Source organism: Eriocheir sinensis, chromosome 3, assembly GCF_024679095.1.
Source record: "Eriocheir sinensis breed Jianghai 21 chromosome 3, ASM2467909v1, whole genome shotgun sequence".
NCBI classification, from domain to species: Eukaryota; Metazoa; Arthropoda; class Malacostraca; order Decapoda; family Varunidae; genus Eriocheir; species Eriocheir sinensis.
The window spans coordinates 73,827-85,621 of NC_066511.1; the positions used below are offsets into that span (position 1 = coordinate 73,827).

At 41.4% G+C, this 11,795-nt stretch overlaps 1 protein-coding gene across 1 annotated transcript in view; it reads left to right on the top strand.

The window, feature by feature from the left end:
* LOC127007561 (uncharacterized) overlaps positions 1 to 11,795 on the top strand; it is a 113,429-nt gene that overhangs the window by 49,454 nt on the left and 52,180 nt on the right. The window contains exon 5 of the mRNA XM_050878735.1: positions 899 to 1,043. Within this exon, the coding sequence (XP_050734692.1) occupies positions 899 to 1,043 (145 nt within the window). The remainder of the gene's footprint in view (positions 1 to 898; positions 1,044 to 11,795) is intronic.

An 11,795-nucleotide genomic window follows, 5' to 3' on the forward strand; every position in this document is an offset into this window, starting at 1 on the left:
TGCCGGCCTGGCCTCAGTAATATTCAATAATATATAGTTAGTGTAGTTATTGTTAGTTGTGTATTGATCATATACAAAATACATATTTCTTTATGATTAAACATTCTAATTTGTTACAACGAAAAAGCGAAATATATTTATTTTGGTCAATTATCTTTTACCATAAATCAATAACATTTTTTTATTTATTAAGTCCCATGCAAAGTATTAATCTTGTTTTGATTACGGATATGACTCTTTGTGATGTTAATAAAACAGATACAACAATAAATGAAAGAGAGAGAGAGAGAGAGAGAGAGAGAGAGAGAGAGAGAGAGAGAGAGAGAGAGAGAGAGAGAGAGAGAGAGAGAGAGAGAGAGAGAGAGAGAGAGAGAGAGAGAGAGAGAGAGAGCGAGAGAGAGAGAGAGAGAGAGAGAGAGAGAGAGAGAGAGAGAGAGAGAGAGAGAGAGAGAGAGAGAGAGAGAGAGAGAGAGAGAGAGAGAGAGAGAGAGAGAGAGAGAGAGAGAGAGAGAGAGAGAGAGAGAGAGAGAGAGAGAGAGAGAGAGAGAGAGACCAGGGGCTAAGAAAACGCTTTAATGTTTGTTTGATTTTCAGCAAAACACCAAGTACAATACGAGAAACTTCTGTAGCCTTCAGTGTTGCATTGAAAGCCAGTTTTTTGAGAGCATTTTAGTGTTGATTCTCACAAAAGATTTGTGTTAAAATGTAAGTGCCCCGTGGCATTAAATTTAGAATATAAATTAATCATAATGTTCATATTTTAGTCTGAAAAAAATAACTGAATGTGAGACAAAGTAAAGAATCAGGTAGCATATAAAGATAAATGACCTGTATTATTTTCTCTCGTCACACTTTTACTGCCTCACACATTCACACTTACTCCTCCTTTACCCTGCAGCGCCGCTTCGTGTGTCGGAGCGCCGAATATAACTACGTCACCCTGCAATGTCAACTGAGTCAACACGACCGTCGCTCGGCGGGCGTGTCGGTGAACATGTTGGAGAAGGATGGCGTGGACTACTTTGAGAACCTGTGCTTGAGAGGTGAGTGTGTTCGGGCCGTCATTGCTGTTTCAATATAGCACTACATATGTCATCACCATAACTACTACTACTACTACTACTACTACTACTACTACTACTACTACTACTACTACTATTACTACTACTTCTATTACTACTACTACTACTACTTTGAATACGGTTAGAGCTGCGTTGTGACAGGTGTTTTTTGTATTCTTTCACAAAGCAGTTCATTGATCCTAGCATTACCAATTGGTGAGGCCGACAACCAACTTTTTTTTGTTATTATTGCAAACATTAATATACATATTCTAAGGTTCTCTCTCTCTCTCTCTCTCTCAGCTATGCAACGAGTCCGTTAAAAAAAGCAAACAGGATAATGGGTTTGATTAAGAGAAATTTCTCATTCAAGAATAAAGATGTTATACTACCTTTGTATAATAGTTTCGTCAGACCTCATTTGGAGTATGCCGTGCAGTTTTGGTCTCCCCACTATGCGAAAGACATTGCTAAATTAGAAGGTGTTCAGCGTAGAGCAACCAAGATGATTCCTTCATTATGAAACAAACCCCACGAGGAAAGGCTGTCACATCTAAACTTGTTTTCTCTTGAAAAACGCCGCCTGAGAGGAAAACTGATCGAGTGCTTTAGAATACTTAACGATTTTACCAACGTCGATCCGACCAAGCTGCTTGTGATGGATGATTCGACGTGAACGAGAAATAATGGCGCTAAACTCAAATGTAGAATAGTTCATTCAGATTGCACAAATTTCTTCTTCACTAATGCTGTCGTTCGAGATTGGAACAGATTACCACCATCAGTGGTACAGTGTAATTCGATTGCATCGTTTAGGAATGATCTTGACCGCTATCTCCTCCATCTCAATGTTCACTAGGTCAGTTTCAACGTCATGGTGGCCGCATAACAACTATCACTTAGGTTTAGGACAGAACACCTAGTTTGGGCCTTAGGGCCTGTGTGGTCTGGTTATCTATGTAATTCTATGTAATTCTCTCTCTCTCTCTCTCTCTCTCTCTCTTCCCTCCCACCCCCCCACACACAACGGTACTGCACCCATGACAACGGGACACTGACACACAAACTTGGGCTGCTCGGCGGAAGTCAGTCACGCTCTAACGAGATGCTCACAGCTCTCTCGTCGTCATTCGGCTGCCAACGCCTCTCTTGGAAGTGTGGATCATGGCAAGGAACTCTCGCTCCGCTCATTGCTGACATACGGTCCCACCGACAGTCAAACTCACACACACACACACACACACACACACACACGCATACCCTCACATGCACATGTGCGCGCGCGCGCGCCATCCAGCTCTCCTCTTCGGCTTCCCCTAATTTCCTCGTCTTTCCTCACGCTTCCCTCATCAACCAGTATATATTTGTATGCACCTGTACCATGTATCTATCTATCTATCTATCTGTCTATCTATATCTATCTATCTATCTATCTATCTATCTATCTATATAACTATCTATATATCTATCTACCTATATCTATATCTATCTATCTACATATATATATATATATATATATATATATATATATATATATATGTATATATATATATATATATATATATATATATATATATATATATATATATATCTATATATCTATATATATATATATATATATATATATATATATATATATATAGATATATCTATATATATATATATATATATACACACACACACACACACACACAATAAAATGTAATGAGCTGAGTAGGGCAGAGTAGGCATCGCAAAGGTAAAATTGGAAAATATTCGTCTCCGCTCATCTCCGTCATATTGATCCTTGAGTCGAGCGTGGACCCATTACCCCGGAACACAGGATCAGTGCAACATCCGGGTTACCACAGCCCAAAATTCCCCAGGTTTTCGAATGTTCTTATTTTTCTTCCTGCCTGGAAGGGATGGTGAAAATTTAAGCGGGTTATGCGCTGACTTTCCTGGCCGAGATTCGAACCCAGGCTTTTGGAACCGTAGCAAAGCATGATAACCAATACACACTGTAGGCTAGCTAGCATAAACTTAAGCTTGAAACAGACATAGTCACACATTCGTACTTTACTAACTAACTAAAGGGGTGCACACGCCCGGGGGCGAGTCGTCTCATTCATCTACCGCCTCCACTCCAGACGGCCCCTCAGAGCAAATTTCCACGCACCTGCCATGAACATCTCAAGTCTTTCTTGGCAGGATCGATCGACTGGCCCCATACATGAGTTACGTGGGCGTCCTCTTGGTCTCCTCCACTTATTAAAGTTTTAGTGTCTCGCATAAAAACAATCGACATCCTCGTGGCGTTCACGGACAAGGCCAATAACATACCTCGATTCAGTTTCATCACGTAGTCGCTAGTTTGACACAGAGTCGTTCTAGGGATACCATATGATCCTGCTAAAGCACTTAGTACCAAAAGCATTGACACGCCTCTCCAACTCGCTATTCAGTGGTTATGTGTCAGTCATACAGAAAGGCAGGGAAAATAAGCAAATTGAAGATTCGAATCTTTGTCCTCCTGCATAGGTATCGACAATGCCATATACGTGTGTTGAGTGTCCATAACACTGTGGACCAGGCCAATCCGCCGGGTAACTTCCCAGGAAGACCAACCATTTTTATGTACTAAGCTATCCAGGTATGCGATTTTTTTGGTGATCCCGACATCCTCACCACACGCAAACGCATGAACAGACTGAACTGTGTCATCCAGCAAGCCTCCAAACCACTGGACCTTGGTTTCTGCCAAGGAGAACGTCAGTCTCAGAGGCTTCGCCTCCTCATGCAGCTAACACCACGACTTCCAACGATTTCGCCAGACCTGGTTCCAGATTCTTGACTTTGCAAAGTTCAGCAGGAAAGATATGTTTACATTCTTGTGCCAGAGCCAACTCTCTCTGTGTCAGTCGATGCACTGAAGTCGTCAACACAATGGGTGTGTCGCGCGGGGGACACTGGTTCCCTTTAGAGACGTGCTTGGCATAGAACACCTTCTTTTCAAGTTCCCACATCTCAGTAGGGGCATACACTTCAATAAGAGATATGAAGCTGAAAGTGTGCTTCAACCTCACCAGCATCATGAATTCATCAATAGGAGTAAGCCAAACAACAGAGGACTGCAGTATGCCTGCCAGAGATGTATATACCTACTCCTCTGAAGAAAGAGATGTTCTACGCCAAACTTGATTCTACAGTTAACCAGTGCTGCCCACACTACACACTCATTGTCGTCGGCGATTCAATGCAGATACTGCCACAGAGAGAGATGACTACGAGTTTTGTGTTGTTCCCCACGACTCTGGTACCAGAAACGTAAACAGTTCACTCCTTCTGAACTTTGCAAAGTCAAGAAGGCTGAAGATTGTGGTTCCAAGTTCCAGAGATGAGAGCTTCGGCCAGGCTTCTGAGCTTCTGAGCTCAGGTTGCTTACGATTCTCGAAATGAAACCCGACTTTATTTTTTTCATATATATATATATATATATAGAGAGAGAGAGAGAGAGAGAGAGAGAGAGAGAGAGAGAGAGAGAGAGAGAGAGAGAGAGAGAGAGAGAGAGAGAGAGAGAGAGAGAGAGAGAGAGAGAGAGAGAAAAAAAATCAGTGAGCCCTACACTATGGACCGGAAACTTGCCCCAGCCCTGTCATTAAGCGGCGAATTTTGGAAAATCAACCGCTTTGGTGCGAATCGCCATAACTCTCTTATTTCTGGGTCTACAAAAATGTTTTTGGTATCAATCGACGGCAAAATAAAAGGGCTATATTGTTTAATAAGCGACTGGGCTCAGAAACCGACTCGAAAGGATAAAAAAAAAAAAATTTGAGTTCCCAATCTTGAAACCCACTCATTTTTTTAGTTAGTAAACTTATTTAACAAATACTTTAGCCCTACCAGTGCTTTCCAATATGATGCATAACATTTCCCAACTCCCAGTAATTTCGTCGCTAGAGCTCGAAACATAAACACTTTTGAAAAAGATTTTGACGAACTCGAGACACTTTTCCGTTTTTTCTTGTGTGGCATTGCTATTGCCTCTAGAAGGCTGTAATTTGGCATGTAGCCCCTCTTGGCAATGTAGTTTGACCAGCTCAAAGGAGTTTGTGATAGCACGATTCCAAGTTTGTCGTCGAGCCGTCACAAAATAGCCTGTTTTTCGGCCCTTTTGCCGCGATTTGGACACGTCCTAGTTTTTTGCTTATAACTTTTTTATTTATCTAGTGCTTTTCAATTTGTTTTCTGATTATTAATCTGTATAAATAGAGCTTTTATTTGCCACTAAGCACGCCTTCCTAGCTTCAGTAGTTTCTGCTCGAGCTTGACCAAAACTCGAGACGAAAATTCGCCGAATCTGATTCATTTCACGCGCCGCGACGAAAAACCTTCCTGACGCCACAACAATTAATATATCTGCATACAAATTCATATATGAACACTTCAATATGTTGACTATCTTGTATTAAAGCAATTTTAAGATATCTATAAAAAAAGCTACTTTTTTTATATATAATCATTTCACTATATAAATCAACCTATATCAAGTCTTATTATTCATGTTATCTTTTTTATTTTATTTAGTATTCAATCCTATTTCTTCCCATTTATGAATAATACATTTAAATTGCTTTCTTTTGATACCAAATATGTATGTATATATGTGTGTACACACACACACACACACACACACACACACACACACACACACACACACACACACACACACACACACACACACACAACGCCTCAAAAACACAGTTTCTCCACCTATCTACTCGACACAATCTTCCAAACAACTATCCACTATTCTTTGACTACACACAGCTATCACCTTCCTCAACACTAAACATCTTCGGTCTATCCTTAACTCAAAATCTCAACTGGAAACTTCATATCTCATCTCTTACTAAATCAGCTTCCTCGAGGCTGAGCGTTCTGTACCGTCTCCGCCAGTTCTTCTCCCCCGCACAGTTGCTATCCATTTACAGGGGCCTTGTCCGCCCTCGTATGGAGTATGCATCTAATGTGTGGGGGGGGCTCCACTCACACAGCTCTCCTTGACAGAGTGGAGTCAAAGGCTCTTCGTCTCATCAGCTCTCCTCCTCACACTGACAGTCTTTTACCTCTCAAATTCCGCCGCCATGTTGCCTCTCTTTCTATCTTCAATCGATATTTTCATGCTGACTGATCTTCTGAACTTGTTAACTGCATGCCTCCCCTCCTCCCGCGGCCCCGCTGTACACGACTTTCTACTCATGCTCATGCCTATACTATCCAAACCCCTTATGTAAGAGTCAACCAGCATCTTCACTCCTTCATCCCTCACGCCTCCTGCCTACGACTTGAACTCTTTCAAGAGGAGGGTATCAGGACACCTCTCCTCCCAAAACTGACCTCTCGTTTTGGAAACTCCTTTGACCTCTGTTCGGTAGCAGTGAGTAGCGGGCTTTTTTTTTTTTTTTTTTCATTTACGCCCTTGAACTGTCTCCTTAGCTGTAAAAAAGAGAGAGAGAGAGAGAGAGAGAGAGAGAGAGAGAGAGAGAGAGAGAGAGATATATATATATATATATATATATATATATATATATATATATATATATATATATATATATATATATATATATATATATATATATATATATATATATATTTGGTATGAAAAGAAAGCAAATTAAATGTATTATTCATAGATGGGAAAAATAGGGTTGAATACTAAATAAAAAAAATTCAAAAAATATGTATAATAAGGCTCAATATAGGTTGAGCTATATAGTGAAATGATTATATATAAAAATGTAGCTTTTTATATATAGATATCTTAAAACGATTTGATTACAAGATAGTCAACATATTGAAGTGTTCATATATGAATTTGTATGCAGATATATTAATTGTTGTGGCGTCAGGAAGGTTTTTCGTCGCGGCGCGTGAAATGAGTCAGATTCGGTGAATTTTCGCCGCGATTTCTGGTCAAGCTCGAGCAAAACCTACTGAACCTAGGAAGGCGTGCTTGGTGGCAAATTAAAGCTCTATAAATACAGATTAATAATTAGAAAAAAATGGAAAGGACTAAATAAATAAATAAAAAATACAAACAAAACCCTAGGACGTGTCCAAATCGCGGCAAAAGGGCCGAAAAACAGGCTATTTTGTGACGGCTCGACGACAAACTTGAAATCGGGCTATGAAAAATTCCTTCGAGCTGGTCATACTACATTGCCAAGAGGGGCTACATGCCAAATTACAGCCTTTTAGAGGCAATAGCAATGCCACACTAGACAAAAACGGCAAAGTGTCTGGAGTTCATAAAAATCTCTTTCAAAAGGGTTTACGTTTCGAGCTCTAGTGACGAAACTACTGGGAGTAGGGAAATGTTATGCATCATATTGGAAAGCACATTGGTAGGGCTAAAGTATTTGGTAAATATTATTTTTGAAGTTCTCAAAAAATGAGTGGGTTTCAAGGTTGGGAACTCAAAAATAGTTATTTTTCAGAGCCGTTGTTTGCAATTTTACTCGGATGTTGTACCCTTTCGAGTCGGTTTTTGAGCACGGTCGCTAATTCGAAAATATAGACCTTTCATTTTGCCGTCGATTGATAACAAAAACATTTCTGTAGCCCCAGAAATAAGGGAGTTATTGCGATTCGCACCAAAGCGGTTGATTTTCCAAAATTCGTGGCTTAATGACAAGGGCGCCGCAATATCAAAAGCGTCCGCCGTCCATTACACTGTATGTATATCTTAATCTCTCTCTCTCTCTCTCTCTCTCTCTCTCTCTCTCTCTCTCTCTCTCTCTATATATATATATATATATATATATATATATATATATATATATATATATTAGTTGCTGCCTGTAGCGGCGGTAGGCTCTCTTGAGGGGCCTTACTGGTGCAGGTGAATTATAGTTCTACTCTTGCTCATCCCCATTCTATAGAACTCCCTTATGCAAGAGTTAACCAGCATCTTCATTCTTTTATCCCTTCTGCTTGAAAACTCTGGAATGGCCTTCCTCCTTATGTCTTTTCTCTTGCCTATGACTTGAACACATTGAAGAGGAATTTGACCTCTGTTCTGGCCTCTCGTTCTTTTTTCTTTTGTTCAGAGCAGCGTTTAGCTCGCCTTTTTGTTGTTTATATTTTTTTGCCCTTACGCTGCCTCCCTTACTGTAAAAAGTCTTTATTTAGGGTTTTTACTGCAAGTAGGATTACAACCCCTTTTTTTTACAGCTAAGGAAGCAGCTCAAGGGCAACATAAAGAAAGTGTTGAAAAAAAGTTCGCTAATCACTGCTCCCACAGAAGAAGAAAGTGAAGAGTGGCCAAAAGAAAATTCAATTTCGGGTGGAGAGGTGTCTTGATACACTCCTCTTGAAAGAGGTCAAGTCATAGGCAAGAGGAAATACAGGCGAAGGAAGACTGTTTCAGAGTTTACCAGTGTAAGGGATGAAAGAATGAAGATGCTGGTTAACTCTTGCATGAGGGGTTTGGATAGTATAGGGATGAGCTAGAGTAGAAAGTCGAGTGCAGCGGGGCCGTAGGAGGAGGAGGGGAGGGGGGGGGGCATGAAGTTAGCAAGTTCAGGAGAGCAGTCATCATGAAAATATCGATATAAGATAGAAAGAGATACAACATGGCAGTGCAATTTAAAAGGTAGAAGACTGTCAGTATTATGAAGGCAGTTGATGACACGAAGAGCCTTTGACTCTTCTCTGTCCAAAAGAGTTTTGTGAGTGGAGCCCCCCGGACACATCAGATGCATACTCTATCCAAGGGCAGACAAGGCCCCTGTATATGGATAGCATCTGGAAGGGGGAAAAAACTGGCGGAGAGAATACAGAACGCCCAACCTCGAAGAAGCTGATTTAGTAAGAGAAGAGATACGTATTTTCCAGTTGAGATTTTGAGTTAAGGACAGACCGAGGATGTTCACTGTAATAGAAGGTGACAACTGGGTGTTGTCGAAGAATAGAGGATAGGTGTTTATAAAATTATGTCTAGTGGATAGGAGGAGAAATTGAGTTTTTGAGGCGTTGAAGAACACCAAGCTTTTCTTGCCCCAATCACAAATGATAGTAAGATCAGAGGGGTTAAGCGTTTTGCGGCCTCCAGCCTAGAATCGAATAGTTCCTGATGGGTGGGTCTTCTATCAAAGAAAGTTAAGTAATACAGAGTAGAGTCATCGACGTAAGAATGGATAGGACAGTTCGTTTTGGAAAGAAAATCATCAATGAACAACAAAAAGAGAGTGAGAGATATGACAGAGCTCTGCGGGACACCACTGTTGATAGGTTTAGGGGAAGAACAGTGACCGTTTACTACAGCAGAGATAGATCGGGCAGAAAGGAATAACGAGCAAAGACTTGTGCCAGACCCTGTCAAAGGCTTTTGATGTCTAGCACAACAGCGAAAGTTTCACCGAAACGGCTAAGAGAGAATGATCAAGAGTCAGTTAGGAAGGCAAGGAGATCACCAGTAAAACACTCCTTGTAGAACCCATACTGGCGATCAGAAAGAATGTCAGAAGTGGATAACTGATTAAGTATCTTCCGGTTATGGATTGATTCAAAAACTTTAGAAAGACAGGAAAGTAAAGCTAGAGGACGGTAGCTTGAAGGATTCGAACGGTTACCCTTCTTAGGCGCAGGCTGTATGTAGGCATACTTTCAGCAGGAAGGAAAGGTAGATGTTGAAAGGCAGAGGCGAAAGAGTGGCAGCACGGAAGCACAGTTTTTAAGCACAATAGGAGGCACGCCATCGGGCCCATAAGCTTTCTGAGAATTGAGGCCAGAGAAAGCATAAAAAACATAATTCTTAAGAATCTTAATAACAGGCATAAAGAAGTCAGAGGGGGATGAGTAGGAGGAATATGTCCAGAATCGTCCAGAGTGGAGTTGTTACAGAAAGTCTGAGCGAAGAGTTCAGCCTTAGAGGTAGATGAGACGGCGGTGCTGCCGTCAGGGTTTAGGGGAGGAGGGAAAGATGAAGAAGTTAAATTGAAGGAGATATTTTGGCTAGGTGCCATAAGTCTCTGTAAGAATTAGAAAAAAGCAAGGTTGCGGCACTTTCTATTTATGAAAGAGTTTTTGGAAAGTCGGAGAATAGATTTGGCACAATTCCGGGCGGAAATGTAAAGATCGTGATTAGCTGGATTACGAAGACTCTGGTATCTTTTGTGAGCTGCCTCTGTAACTCTAATATCACGAAAAGGAGCGTGATTGATTGAACCAAGACTCTTCAGCATGAGGAGTAGAGAAAGTATGTGGAATGTGTCGTCATTCCAGAGACAATCACCTCAGTGATGTGCTGGGCACACACAGAGAAGTCTGTCCCCTGGAAGCAGTAACAATTCCACGAGAAATCGGAAAAGTGCAACCTCAGGCCCTCCCACCGAGCTGAAGCAAAATACCAGAAGCACCTCCTCTTCGGTGGATCCACAGGCTGTACAGCTGCGATAGGTCAGAATGCAGAAAGAAAAATTGTGATCGGAGAGGCCCAATGGAGAGAACAGTTTGTTAAAGTAAGCTGAAGGATTAGAGGTTAAGAAAAGGTCTAGAATGTTGGGCGTATCTCCAAGGCGGTCGGGAACACGTATAGAGAACTGAACCAACTGCTCTGGATCGTTGAGGAGAGCAAAGCTGTAGGCTTGTTCACCACCTGGTCAGTGAAAAAGGATGAAAGCCAAAGCTGGAGCTCAACATTGAAATCTCCTAAGATGGGTATTTCAACGAAGGGAAAGTGAGTCAAGATGTGCTCCACTGTAGAGTTCAAATAGTTAAAGAATTTTATATAGTTAGTAGAGTTAGGTGAGAGAAACAGCACAGACGTATTTAGTAATAAAGTGGCAATTAATTCTTGGCTAGATGGTGGAAAATTCAGAAGAGTCAAGGTTGTGGGCACGGGAGCATGTCATGCTGTTGCGCACGTAGACGCAACATCCAGCTTTGGATTGAAATTTAGGATAGAGATAGTAGGATGGAACAGAGTAGAGATTACTGTCAGTAGCCCCCGAGACCTGTGTTTCGATGAGGAAGAGAAGGTGAGGTTTAGAGGAGGAGATATGGTGCTTCACAAAACGGAAATTGGAACGAAGACCGCGAATGTTGCAGAAATAGTTGAAAAAATGCCTGAGGAGTTATCAAGACGCCTCTCAAGTCGGAAACCAAAAGAGAAGTCCTCTCTGGAGGAATATGTGATCCACCCCTCAGGCAGGGACTCCGAGGCATTGCGTTGTGTAGCTATTTTGAATATAATTTTGGGGGGGAAATGGTGTGTGTGTTGCGTGTATGTGGTGTGGTGTGGAAAGAAAGAGGATTTGTCTTTAGAGAGCATGCTGAACTACTCTCTGATGTTGATGAGAAAATAGGGAAACGGAAAGTCAGGACACGGGAAGGGTCTTTTTGGAAGGCTTGCAGCACCCTTCTCGCTTCCCATATACTGATGACTACTGGTTCCCTTCTCAGGCTTCTCTTATACAAATATTATCATGATCTACCACATAATTCACTGCTGCCAGCTTTTTAGTAACCACCTTCCTCATAATCCTCATCCCTGTTTCTTTTCCTCTATATCCCTTTGGCTCTCAGTCTCATTTGTGACCTCATGGATTTATCTCTCTTTATAAGTGAATGTATGATGTGCTTTGATGTAGGATATCCAAAGTGGAGGAAAAAGGGAGATACTTTGCATCCAAAAATGTGCTACAATGAGTTCCTCAGGCCACCACACCTGAAAATCACAGACCACGGCGG